The 14,562-nt window shown below is 44.5% G+C and overlaps 1 protein-coding gene across 1 annotated transcript in view; it reads left to right on the top strand.

Moving 5' to 3' along the window:
- Positions 1-14,562, top strand: part of cntfr (ciliary neurotrophic factor receptor) — a 128,789-nt gene that overhangs the window by 61,373 nt on the left and 52,854 nt on the right. Inside the window, exon 3 of the mRNA XM_083669415.1 lies at positions 6,656-6,889. Coding sequence (XP_083525541.1) covers positions 6,656-6,889 — 234 coding nt within the window. The remainder of the gene's footprint in view (positions 1-6,655; positions 6,890-14,562) is intronic.

The following is a 14,562-nucleotide window of genomic DNA, read 5'->3' as shown; positions in this document are numbered from 1 at the left end:
AGTGTGGCTAATAATATAATGTTAATCAATTTCCTATCACATTAGGACAACACAGTCCTTAGTTTAAGGCCAAAACTAACTTTTGCTAAATAAGCTCGTGTTAATGGTAGTGGGGAGATGTGCCCCTCTCTGTCCAATTAGGTAATTTCTTGAATCTTTATTTTTTCTTTCGGGGACCCATTTCTGGCTTGTGAACGCTCAACTAGTAGCTGAAAAAATATACCAAATTCCAACCACAAATATATACCAACAAATGTTAGTTAGAAAAGCTGAGCAAGTACGGCACTCTCATCTTCTTAAAGTGTCCCTAATAGCAGGCAAACAATACAATTTATATTCTCAATTACTTGTTTGTCCACTGCAGGGACTCTGATGTGCCTAAGCTCATTGGAGACACACATTCCTAGAACATGGCTGTGAGGTGTACCCAGTCCACTGTGGAGCAACAGACAGTGGCATGAGCGCCCAGAAGATGATTCAGATCCAACCCAGTATGTCTTTTGAGCCTGAGGGTCTGGTGCTGCCTGTGGCATGTGCTCTACGATGCATGAACATGAGACGGGCCATCTAATATCCCATGAACCCTATCCTAAACATTCCATCCTCGCGCCAAACAGCCTGCCTCAGAGGACCTGTACGTGAACACCATATATCTGCTGTCCCTGTCAGCAGCAACATGCTTGGTGCCTGCTTTACTTGGACGCTGTACAGGTCTGGTGCTCTCGTATTCCTAATGGCTGGAGTCATGTTGAACAAATGAAAGGCGGCAAAGCCACCCTCATTACATCTGTGTTCCTGGATCTTACTTAAACATGCTTGTCTTTGGTCATTAAAGTTCTGAGCCGAATGTGACACCAAGCTTTCATCTCCTGCCTCTGGCGTATTATCCATCCTCATATATTCACCTCTATCACAGGCCCTCATACAGTATGCAATCATCCTCCAATCAGAGTCAGCTATTTGGTTTCTGCAGTCCTTTTGATCTCCATAGGGAATCATGCTGTGTTATCAGTAGGTAAATAATGCACAAACAAGTGGACATGCTACGACCAAGCCTGGTGATCACAACAAAAAGGGGATTCCAAACATGATCAAGGGTTAAAGTAATATATTTATTAACTTAAAGGATAAACAATATAAGAATGTCAGGTTAAATCTGTATAATCAGTAGTGTGTGTAATGTATGGATGAATGGAATGTGTGTTGTGGTATATTGTATGATGTGAACAAAACAAAGAGGAACAAAACCAGAAGCCACCCTGCCCGTGGGAGAAGAGAGAGCCAAAATGGCCGATGGGGTTCACCATATAAAGCCTGTAGGCCACACCTGCACAGGTGAACCACATTTGCCAACAACCCTCCCAGCCCCGCCCACACTGGCTCCCTGAACCAGATAGGCAGCCAACAGGGAAACCGGGTGACAGAGAGAGAGAGGGTCATCACAGACATGAGACACACAGTCTGTCAGAAAGGTTGTATCTGTTCCTGCTCTGATACAAGGACTCTAAGATGTTGTCTAAATGTACCTCTTTGAAAGTGTACTGAGAGAGTCAGTATATTGAGTGTCTCACATTGTGTGTTGTCCAGAGTGGCTCCTACCGACTGTGTCTCTGTCCTTGGACTGGTGTGTTAGTAAGTCTGTCAGTCTCTTTCTCTATATCTACTGCTGTAGAGTCTGTGTCTCAGTGCTGTCGCCTCAGTTCTAGCTCCTCTGTCCCGGTCCTGATACTGGAAGGCTTCCAGGAGTCGGGGATAAGGGAGGGGTGGTGAAGACCGGGGTGATAACCCTGGGTGGCGGATTGGGGGAAGCACGCCCGTTTGGTTGTTTTACTAGGTCACAGACAAAGAGAGGGGTGTGGAGTGGACCACCGAGCTCCTGCCTCCAAGACCACGGTGGCCATGTGGTGCATCACAGGAGGTCTGGGCAGGGAGGGGTAAAAGGGGAGGAACTGAGCCTGTGGCTGGAGTTAGTCAACGGCTCTCTCCACTCTACCAAGAAAATAAACCAAGCAGCCAAACCCACATTCCCGGGGAAAAGAGCATCTAAGCCTATCGAAGCCGAAACGTCAGGAAGAGCTCCTCAGATCCTGGGTGTATCACTCCCGACAGTCTCCTAATCCTATTGACCTTCTTGGAACATTCACTGTAGCGTGACCCCCATCCCTCAGTGTGAAAATCCCTCCCTGTATAACAACACAGTATCATAAGGAGGAGAGCATTCCATGTGCCACTGTTCCACCAGTGTTAAGCCTCCGCTCGCCATTGGTATTGTGTCAGGAGGTGCTTTGGGGCATTAAATCCTATGCTATAGCCTTAGCCTTCGATGCGGAAGATTCTGCATGGTGGAGCATCTCTGTGTTCTGTACGGTATCTCTGCAGCTCAGTCCTCAATGATGTACACTGTGTTTCCCTTAACATTTCAGGCAGGATTGCTGTGCTGCAAGATAAGAGATGGTGCAGGTTGACAGCCTAAAGTATAAACATTCTCTACACATTTACTTTAGTGACTGTCATGTTATTTGAATGCATTTCAGGAGACTCTATCTAAATAGAAATATAAGATATGGTGGAAAAGGGAATTCATGAATAACAAGACATGAAACAAGATTAAGATACTACCTTTTTACACTATGGGGTTATATAATTTATTATACATTTTTCAAATGCGATAAAAGCAATATAGCTTTTATCGCATTTGAAAAATGTATAATAAATTAGGAAAACAATAAAAGGAAAACATGTGCATAGCATCAGTATAAAAGAGATGTGTCAGTAAGAAATAATATCAGACTTTTGCTTGACACACAACACACTCAATATGGACCAACTAATGGGGACAGGCTTGCAGCTCTACAACCCCAGTGCTTTGAAAGGTAAAAAATCTTTACAAAAACAATCCTCTCTCTGGTCGATACTGCCTTGTTGTTGGAGAGTCCAGTCTCTAGAAATGATGCTGAATTTGTTTCCCTTGTTTCATGAGGGACAGACAGCTGTTTCGGATCTAGCCAGGGATATCCAGCTGTCCGCCCCTTTGGCCCTAGTACTCCGGAATCCTCCGCTGCTTCCCAGACGAGGCTGCACATCCCGGCTCGTAAAAAGTTTAGCTCTTCCATGTGGGTGTGCCATCCCCTGTCTCCCCCCTTTCCCTTGAGCCTCGACCTTACTCCCACAGATAGCTGATGTCTAAATGTTGAAGTATCAATTAAATCTCCCCCTTTTAAATCTTCATCTTGTCTGTCTTTCCTCCCCATTTCTGGCTGCTGAGTGCAACACTGTACTCATTCTGCCTAATTCACAGTCTTTTCACAGTGCATCAAAACGAGGGTGGTTAGCCTAAGAGGAACTTTTTTCTCGGAGGTTATTTCGTGCGAACGGGGTTGCATGTGTTTGTTTGAAGATAATATGCCTAACTCCTTGCGGCTAGGCATAGAGAGAGAAGGGAGCGGCGTGCATTGTGGCGTCTTATGAAAAGCCAGTGTCTCTGTGGCAGAATACGACAGCGAGCCAAGATCAGATAGGAACCCTCAGCGGAGGCACCTGCTAAACTGTATAATGAGAATTAGGTATTCGGTGGGCTATCGGAAAGGCGGCAGATAGGAGTTATTGTTTCCGCTAGCCTGCTAAGGGGGGCAGGAGGAGGGGTGGGGGGGGTCTATTGTGCGGCTCTATCACTGTCTGCGCAGGGGGGGGGGTAGATAAGAGGCCAGGAAACAGGAAGTGGATTTATTTGGGCCTCGCTTCCCCGCAGCTGCCAAAGTGCTCAGACAAGTGAGAGAGAGAGAAAGGGAGAGAGAGAGAGAGAAAGAGAGAAAGGGAGAGAGAGAGAGAGAGAAAGAGAGAGAGAGAGAGAGAAAGAGAGAGAGAGAACCTCTTAATCATAACTCTCACAGGGAAAGAGACAGAGGGCAAAGCAATGACTTAATGGTGAAGATGTTTGGAGAGGAAATATGGAAATGGCTTTTATTCCCCTGTCTGCCTCTAGGATGACATAGCACATACACATTGAGTCAAACAACATTAAATGCTCCTAAACTTCTATTTGACTACACAGTCGAGAAACCTGATCTCCAATCCCCAATCTATTAATCCATTTTGGCTACTTATTCATTTGGCAAGGACTCCTGAAAGGACTATTGAAATACAGGAATAGGTTTGAAGGCATTCAAAAAACCTGATGCACTTGCATATTTTGTCTTGAGTTATGTTTTAAACTGACAAGCGCACAAGCTGTCTACAGGCACAGTGTGTGTCGGTAAATCAGAATGTCATGGCGCACCATAACCACAATCTCATTTCATGCTACAACGAGGAACTGGATTATGAGACTGAGGCAGTGGATTACCCCTCGGTACAAAGTGTTCCCCTCACACACCGACAGATTGAGACGTGACACATGCCTAGCAGTGTAATCAGCAGGCCCGGCATACTGAGCTTCCATGTCAGGCCACTGCCATGTCAGGCTAATAAACATCTGGTAATAAACAAGTATTTATACTTACTAAGACATTGAAACGCTACGGCATGTTTACCCTGGATGATCCTCATGTGGACTGAAGTGTTTTGCTGTGTGTGTGTGTGTGTGTGTGCGTGCGTGCGTGTGTGTGTGTGTGTGTGTGTGTGTGTGTGCATGGTTGCGTACTGTCAGCTGTACCCTATGTTCTGTACTTTAGGACAGTGCAGAGTAGGCAAGGCTGGATACAACAATCCTTCTGCCACTGCTATCATGTCCGTCTGAGTCCAAACTCATCTGGGTCAGCACTAGCATAGTGCTGTCTTAAGCAGTTGGTGTTGCCGTGCTTCGGAAACTTAAGATGCTCCTACTTGTTTCCAGAGTTAGGCTTTATGCAATTAGAAGACGTCAGCAGCCATTTTAAAAACCACGACGGCAAAAGAGGGAATTTATCCTGTATCTGATCTCATTTTATCAGGATAGCATTAGATTAATGCTCGACAAGGTGACCCACATTCAGCTGTATGTGACATTTGAAATCATAAATATGAGGATATTTACCAGGATATTTACCACAGTCCGATTCACTCTCTCCCTTTGGTGTTGATGTTTATAATCTCGTCAAGATGGTCTTGCCTCTTCGTTTCGCCAAATAACTATCAACCACAAGAGTTCCGTGATGAATACGTAATGAGCAGGAATCCTTGATTTCTCTTCCTCAGACACATGTGAAGAGGATGACCTTTGTTCGGCACCACTGTGTATGGAATACTCACACCACTGGAACACTGATAGCAGGATTCTGATCAGGGTCTTTGTGGACCCCAAGGTTACACTCCATCCCCCCAGCAGAATTTCAAAGCTGGGGAGAAATGTGAAATTCATGACTGCGGTTGGCGCAGAGGATCAGGCGGATCTCGCAGACACTCAGGTCATTCTCAGCATTCGTAATATCGTCCTCTGCTTACTTGTGTGTACCTTGTCACTCAGGACACAACATAATAAGAAGGCATGCAGAAACACATCTTTCCCGAGTCCGATATATACTCTAGTGACTCGATATACATACATATTCAATGTTTCATCGGTATTGTACATGTACCTCAGCAAATGAAGTCTGTTTGTCATACTGAAATGAACAAGGAAACATAAGCAAGTGCTGCAAGCTGACAATGAGACGCCAATGTCAAAATTGGCAGGAGGAGTAGCGCCATAAGTGGCCTCAAAGGGGATAGTGGTAGGAAGCAGAAAGGAGGCCATTGTCGTTGCTTCCCTGCACATCAACTATGGAGCGATATTATACTGTGACACTTGAGGAGCGGACAGGTTAATGAATACATGGGGCATATTCCATTACATTTACATGACGCCGGTTATTGCTTCAATCATTGACGTGGCTCCATGATTGGTATCTGTCTTTGTGTGCTACTGACAGACGTGAGATAAAAGAGCGACAGAGACATACAGTATCACAACATTAACTTCACTCGTTAGTGACCTTTGATGTATTTCATCTTTTTCTCTGTGTCTTTTTGACGTCTGATATTCTGGACATTGACGTCTCAGGAAGATTCTGTCGACAAGTTGACGTTTGCAAAAGGCAAGGTTTAATGTTTAAATTAAAATGGAAAAGATAAGCACTAAATAAAATCTGGATATTAGACAGTGCTATATATTTCTCATTAATTTGGGGATAGCATATAGCTGTAACTGCACAACAGATAGCGTGGGAGGTGGACTGGATCTTGACACTAGACATTTTTAGGTCTGAAAACACCTGACAATCTTTGATGGAATGTGCCCTTTAATGTTGTCATTGTTGTACCAGCAGTGTGGCTGTAGGGAGGATCATTCTATGTGTTGTGTTGACAGTGCTGTTCTGCAAATGTGGGTATGGTGTCATTGCTAATCTTTCAAACACGGTGTTAAACTTTAATCCTGACTCTCTGTGTCACAATCCCATGACACCTATCCCAAGAGTAGGGTTGGAAGGCATGGTATCCTGGCTAAATTCAGAACCCAGCACTCAAGAGAGAATGTCTTCTCAGTCAACTTACTTTTAAAAATGAAGGATTAAACAAAAAGTTGCCAATGTGGTGACTGGTAACAGTTCTAAGGTAGAAAAAAAAGAAGAAATATAAGCATTGAAATATAATTACAATATAGTAGACTCTACTAACTAATCTCTATGCTCCTCTCTCCCAGGTGCCAGGAACCAGTATGAGCGTATGGCCAGTGACGTGACCATGCAGTGTGGCTCGCTGGACAGCGAAGCCTCCGTGACATGGAAGGTGAACGGGACGGATGTCAAGGCGCGCCACCGAGAGGAGGGGCCGCGGCTGATCCTGATGGAGGTGGACCTGAGCAACAACGGCCTCTACAGCTGCTTCCAGAACCCCAACGGAGAACGTCGTGACCAGATCAACCTACGCATAGGCAGTGAGTTCTCATGATAGCGATTAGGATAATGGGATTGGATTTATGTACTGTAGCATCAGGTGCTCATGGTGCTTTATGTTCCTGTTTGTGTGTGTGCATGATAATGAGCATATCCCCCTGGACCACCACTCTCTCTCTCTGTCTCTGTCTCTCTCTCTCTCTCTCGCTCTCTCTCTCTCTCCCTCTCTCTCTCTCTCTCTCTCTCTCTCTCTCTCTCTCTCTCTCTCTCCCTCTCTCCCTCTCTCTCTCTCTCTCTCTCTCTCTCTCTCTCTCTCCCTCCCTCTCTCTCTCTCTCTCCCTCTCTCTCTCCCTCCCTCTCTCTCTCTCTCTCTCTCTCTCTCTTTCTCTCTCTCCCTCTCTCTCGTGAGTGAGTTACCTCTCTCTCTCTCTCTCTCTCTCTCTCTCTCTCTCTCTCGCTCTCCCTCTCTCTCTCTCTCTCTCTCTCTCTCTCTCTCTCTCTCTCTCTCTCTCGTGAGTGAGTTACCTCTCTCTCTCTCTCTCTCTCTCTCCCTCCCTCTCTCTCTCTCTCTCTCTCTCTCCCTCTCTCTCGTGAGTGAGTTACCTCTCTCTCTCTCTCTCTCTCTCTCTCTCTCGTGAGTGAGTTACCTCTCTCCTTCGGCTATATTTTAATGGCGCAAAAAAAAACGTGGATGCTAGCGATGGCGCTAGGCGGTGTGTCTGAAATATTACTGCTATTTTCAAAATGTTCTCTTGGCTCATTGTCATGAACACGCTTCTACTATCGCTGCTGCACCCACCTGAGTGCAGGCGAGACAGTGCTCGGATGCTGTGGTAATTTCACCTGTTATCACCGACACAAATTGCCAATACACCTGTGTTTAGATCTGCGTTCATTTTGCACTGGCTGAAAATAGAGCCCCTTATGTCCTTCTCTCTCCTGGTCTGCAATCTGACCCTGTGTCAGTTTGTATTCCCCTCACCACAACTCGTTTCCCTCCGTGCCACTTGGCTTGACACACGCTGGAATAGCTTGTTTGGAATTACCCGCTGTGCATTTTGAGACGGTCATCATTAACAATGAATGTCATCGTCTGACTCTCGACACTGCTCTCCCCAACCCCCCCATACCCCCCCACACCCCCCCTCCAGCGACCATGCTGTCCCATCTGTGTGTGAGTATGTGAGGGCTTAGTGTCCTCTGTGAGGGCTTAGTGTCCTCTGAGTACACACTCCTCTGGATTGATGAAGTGTGTGGGATAGGCCACTGTGAGTGTGACAGCGTGATGTCATAGTGCAGGGTGAGTGCACATAGCACAGATGTGTGTGTGTGTGTGTGTGTGTGTGTGTGTGTGTGTGTCCTAGCGCTGCTTTGATGACAATCTCCCTTTCCTTAGAGCTCTCATCTGTAGAGCTGCGGTGATGTGAATCTGAGGTGATGTCACCGTAAGGATGTTATTCTATTCTAAAGAATGTCTTAAACCGGAGCTTGCCATGTCTGTGTAAGCAAACACTCTCCACAACCATGGACCAGATCTGTCCAGTAGGTCCATTTATGTACACAAGTCACACTTATGTCACTATCTTCGCTGAAGTAACTGTGGGTATTTACTTTACTGGAGCTTCAAACACAGTGGACTCAGAGCGTTTACGTAGTTGAGAAAACTTGAGTGATATACGGTTTGCTTTTCCTCTGCTGTCAAACCTTGAGAGAAGTTATGAATCGCCCTCGCTATATAGTATCTGCCAAAAAGCTTGATTTAATATCGGTGACATTAACTGCTTTCCTTTAAACTTGCTGACAGCGAGTTAATATCACAAATCAAATTTGAGGGGGAGTAGGAGATGGAGAGGAGAACGGGTGTGTCTGCTTTGCACCAAACGGAACAGTGATGTACAACCCCAGAACAAAGCTGTATATGTGTTTACTGGTCGGAGGAGAGGGAATAGGAACCAATAACTCTAACAGGCTAGAGTGTTAAAGCACTGCTGTTCTGCGAGGCTTGTCACTCAATGGAGAAGGTGTGTTTTATGTTGTGGAGGAAGTGCTGTTTGTGTGTGTGTGTGTGTGTGTGTGTGTGTGTTGGGGGGGAGGGTTAGTGGTGGATGCGGTTTTTGGCTAGGTTTGGGCAAGACTAGAGTTTTAGTTGTGGTCGGGGGGTCGGGCTGCTTGGGGGGTAGAGTTTTAGTTGTGGTCGGGGGGTCGGGCTGCTTGGGGGGTAGAGTTTGGGTTGTGGGGTGAGGTTTTGACTTGGGAATCACTTAGTTTTGGCCGGTGCGGCTGAGGTTTTTGGTCTGTGACAGAAATTGAGCCGTACTCTGGGGTTATGGGGGCCATCTCAATATCCTACATGTTGGTCACAGCGGAGCGAGGAGCTAACGAGATAAGAGCCTCTGGCTAAGTGCTTGAATGAGAGTGGCATGGTCCCAATCCCACAGACAGGGCTAGGCTGTCGTCTGTGTGCGTCAGAGCGTGGCTATCTAAGAACCCTGCCGCGGAGGACTGGCTATGAAGGAGCAGATTGAGCAGATTTTGCAGATTAACCTTCCTGTAGTGTTCGGGTCAAATCTCATCGATTTACAACTTTTCTTGAATCATAAATATTGTGTTTTTCATCTGATGGCCTCAAGACCTTATGTTTTCCTCCACACTAGGCATTTCAACATATACAATTGCTGATCACCACTTTCATTGAATTTTGAGTGGTTTGGTCAACTTTGTCACACCTGTAGTGTTCCGGGTTTAAAATTACAGCCATAGGAAATGAATGGGTAATGAAGTATAAAAATACATACATACAATTGAAAAAAATACATAGAAATGTAGAAATACATTTTCAGTGTCTGTTCTTTGTATATTCACTGCAGTTACTCATCTTAACCACTAGCTGAAGACATTGTTTCACATCTTAAAAAGGTGTTAACCATAAATCATCACCAAATTTTGTTTTTCATGTTAATATAAGAGCAGTTAAAACAGACCGGCCAAATCTGGCCGTGAACACTATAATAAGGGGGGGATGATGAACACATGAGAAAGGTTAAGTACTTTTTTCAACATAATATGGGATACATCAAGTATCTCAGTAAGGAAACTAAATTACACCAACTGTCTTGGTAAATTGGCCACATCCAAGGTAATGTGTGAGATCACGTTAAGTTGTATTTTGGGTGCACAAGCCCTTTAAGCCCTTCATTGAAACTGAACTTTGTTCTAGCTATTGATCTGAAACCTTGCTTGACCTCCTGAAGGTACACACTCTTGGATCACTCTCATGCTTGCAAATAGATAAGCCTGAGCCAGAGAACAAATCACATGAATAGCCAACACGTTGCAACATCAACAGTCCTGTATTATCAAATGAGTCATACCGCATTTGCATCAAAACTTTATTTACACATAGATGGTAGAGATCTTGCCAGTGTTACCAACATGACGAAGGCACGGTACCTGATACCTATCATACTGGGGGCTGATGTCAAAGACAACTAATGTGTTGTCAATGTTGAAATTCCAGAGGAAATAGAAAACAAAAAAACAAAGTTTTGAGCAATGCTTACAATGATTTCTCAGAGGACTCGCTGAGACAGTTGGAAGACACTCAAGTTGTTTTCCCCTCAGCAAAGTCGAGAATGAAAAGAAAACACTAGTGCGTGCATGTACTGTTGTTAGATTGATGCTGACTTGCTGACTTCCTGATGCTGACTTGCCCTGTTTCTCTCTCATGCACTCCCCTCCTCGTCCTTGTACCCCCCCCCCCCCACACACACACACACACACACACACACACACACACACACACACACACACACACACTCAACCCCCCCAACACACACACACGCTCATCCATTTGGCTGAGATGAACAAGACAATTCCATTACCACGGCATGTTCCCTCTTCTCCCCAGAGGAGCGTCTTTACAACAGGAAGTGGAGTGTTCCGAGTGGCAAGGCGTCAGCTGGCAATGTCAGGGGCTGTGGGAGAGGGACCACTGAGCAAGCAGAGAGATGCCCCCCTCACTAGTGTTAGCTACTCTGTAGTGGTTGTTCAAGAGGAGAGCCGCGATAGAGTCGGGGATGTGGAAAGTTCAGCGCAGGATTAAAAAACGGAGGGAATATGTCAGGATCTCCATCATATTTAATGTCTTTGTAATTTTAGAACTGCTTCAGTATTCCCATATCACTCTCCCAGTTCTCCGCTCCACCCGCGTTCTAATTAGTTCCGCCAGAGATTGTGGAATAATAAAGAGACATGTTATTTTCTTGTCTCCGACATTACTTTTTTTGTTTCCCTCGACTTGACGTACAGTGAAATGAAAATGTTGTGTAAGCCCACAACCGAAAACAATTACGTTTGGTTAACTGCTCGGCGGTGGGGGTTGAATTGCTTCCTCATTTGACATTATTCATCTGGGAAAATCTGAGATATTCAAATATATTTATGGCCGACGTTTAGGGTCCTCTGAACCTGCCCACTTGTCAGATGTACTGGACTGTGATGGATGTACTGTTTACAGCTTGTATCTCGAGGGAGAGAGGCAAACAGGTCAGCCAAATGTTTGGTAATTACACTAGCACTGGATGAAATCGTACTGTCAAAGAAAACTTGGATTCATATCTCATATTAAGTGTTGGTTTCCAAATTCCGCAATCAGCCCTTGGAGTAGAATTTGTTATACAGGTACACTCCTAGCAAAAAAAGGTTAGACTCTAGTGACAAGCCAAAGACTGAATTTATTCGCATTCAGTAGCCATGAGGTAAAGGATGTGAAAAGCCATTTCAAAGGTGTTTCATTGTACTGTAAATTGCCCAACAACCTTCATCATGTACCTACAAAGAGACAGATGGTGTAATTGACTGATATAATGGTGTTTCATGCATTTTGAATGAAAAATGTCTAGTTTATAGGATCCATCTGACCTGGCAAGGTAATCGCCCTTGTGAAGATGATTACAGTTTATTCTGATTGTTAAGAGAGCAGAAATGAAATTGTCTGTCTAAGCAATACTGGGGCATTCAACTGAAATGGATGGGGAAGGCGAAGCATTGAGATGTGTGTGTGTGTGTGTGTGTGTGTGTGTGTGTGTGTGTGTGTGTGTCTTTTGTGACTGTGCTGTTCATTGATGGCTCTATTAAAGTGACTCTGACTGTCCTGAGGGAAGACACACACAAACACACACACACGCACACACGCACACACACACACACACGCACACACGCACACACACACACACACACGCACACACGCACACACACACACACACACACACACACACACACACACACACACACACACACACAGATGTGAACTTGGACTGCCTCGGACTGGGATACTCCTCATGGATTTCAACTTTCATCGAAATTTCCATAACAGAACTCCTTGGTGAACATTTTGAATATTTGGAAGAGAACACATCCATAAACAGAGTGGAGGAGAGTGCTCGCCACGTACTACAGCTGTTCTGACAGAGCCTCGGTAATATTTAAACACAGGATCTTGGAATTTATAGCATAACAGCCCTGCTACTTTTGTCATAATAGTTAATGTCGACCCCAAGATGGATAATGTGCTAAAGTGTAGTGAGATCAATGAGGAGAAAACATTAGCATTTGTTTGCTAATCTCCATGGGAACGAGTTTGTCATGTTGGGGAAGTCAATGTTGTGCTTCATGGGTGACTCAGAATCTACCCATGCAGTGCACCGGACTAATGGATGTCTATTGTCTATAAATCTTGGTTTATTATTATTAGTAGTAGTATTATGCATGCTGTAAATCAATTGTCTCCCGGGCCGTACAGGAGGTTTTGTTATGAATTTTTGCTGGCAAAATACTCTAGGTGGATGCAAAAATGTTGGATATAACAACATAATTCTACTCTGCTGTTTGACGTTGGTGGCGACATTGTTTAATTGCATAATGAGGAGGTGTCATCTGAAGCACATTATGAATAGATATGGATTTTAACATGAAGCCACCCGATCATCATATCATTCATACTAAGTTCCATCTATCTGATCTGACAGTTGGCTGATATTGACTAAAAACTTCCAAGACAATAAAGCAATTACATGTAAGCACCTTGCTGTCTGTTTTACACATTACACAATGGAGTCTAAATGATTTGCGTAGAAAAATGGTTGCTGCATGTAGCAGAGGTGGTTTGAAACCATGCTTGTGTGATGAGTAACCTTGCTTGGAGACTTATAAGCCAGCACTGTAAAAAAAAAAAAAAATAGTTACAGGTGTTTCTGGTAAGTCAGGTGTGTTCCGTCACATCATTTGTGCAGGCATTAGAGAGCTGTCAATGTCTAGGCTTGATTCTAGATTCTAGGCTTTGCGTTTGCTATTGATGACTGTCAACATGAGGACCAAAGAGGTGTCAATGAAAGTCAAGTAAGCCATTTTTAGGCAGAAAAAAGAAAGAAGAAAGAAGAAAGAAAATCAGAAACATAGCCAAAACCTTAGGCTTGCCAAAATCAACAGTTTGAAACATCATTAAAGAGAAAAAAAAAGCAATTGCAAACGGTAAGCCAAGGCAGACTTCTACAGTGGACGACCAAAGCAAAGAATGCTCACCATAATTAGGAAAAACCCCAAAACAACTGTCCCACAGATCAGGATCTCTCTCCAGGAGGTAGGCGTGCATGCATCAGAGACTAGCATCTGCAGAATACTTCACCAGCCAAACTACAGACGCTTCACTGCAATGTACAAACCACTAATTATCCTCAAAAAGGATGGTCAGGTTACAGTTTGCTAAAAAATACCTAAAGAACCTGCAGAGATCTGGAAAAAGGTCTTGTCTTGGACAGATAAGATAAATATTATCATGTATCAAAGTGATTTCAAGAGGAAAGTTTGGAGAAAAAAGGGTCTGCCTAAGATTTACACCGTACCACCTCATCTGCGAAACATGGTGCAGGTTTGGGGATGTATAGCTGCCACTAGAACTGGCTCACTTGTCATTATTGATGATTGTAACTGTTGCCGGCAGCAGCATAATTAATTCTGAAATGTATAGAAACATCTTGTCTGCTCGATGCAAGCAAATGCCTCCAAATTCATTGGATGGCGCTTCATCATACAGTAAGACAATGACCCAAAACATACTGCCATGGCATCTAGGGAGTTTTTCAGGACAACAAGGATGCCCTTTTGGTTTGGCCAGTGGTTACATGAACATGACGCACATGATTTTACACCCCACTCCCAGTATTACTTCATAACATATAGATTACCCTCCTGAGTAGCCCAGTAATCTCAGTACATAAACATTAGGAGAGCTGGAGATGGCGAGAGCCCTCAGCCCCTTCCACATGTTCACAGAAAACAAAAACTGGGCGGATGAAGTAATCCTGTTGACTTGCAGCCAGATGTATCCCCATGCATAAGAACAGTGGGGAAGATGAAACGAAGCAAGACACAACAAAACAAAGGAGCAGCCTCTGTCGGATGAGCCGGTGTTATTGCGGAATAACATGGAGCTATTGCTTTTGGCCTGATTGGAATGTGGAGCCTGTGTGTGTGTGTGTGTGTGTGTGTGTGTGTGTGTGTGTGTGTGTGTGTGTGTGTGTGTGTGTGTGTGTGTGTGTGTGTGTGTGTGTGTGTGTGTGTGTGTGTGTGTGTGTGTGTGTGTGTGTCTGTCTGTGTCTGTGTGAATGTGTGCTGAGTATGCTGCTGGTTGAGAGAACAGAAGTTACAGGAGTGGTTT

The sequence above is a fragment of the Argentina silus genome, assembly GCF_951799395.1.
Source record: "Argentina silus genome assembly, chromosome: 5".
NCBI lineage: Eukaryota > Metazoa > Chordata > Actinopteri > Argentiniformes > Argentinidae > Argentina > Argentina silus.
This window is presented reverse-complemented; position numbering and strand designations above follow the sequence as displayed.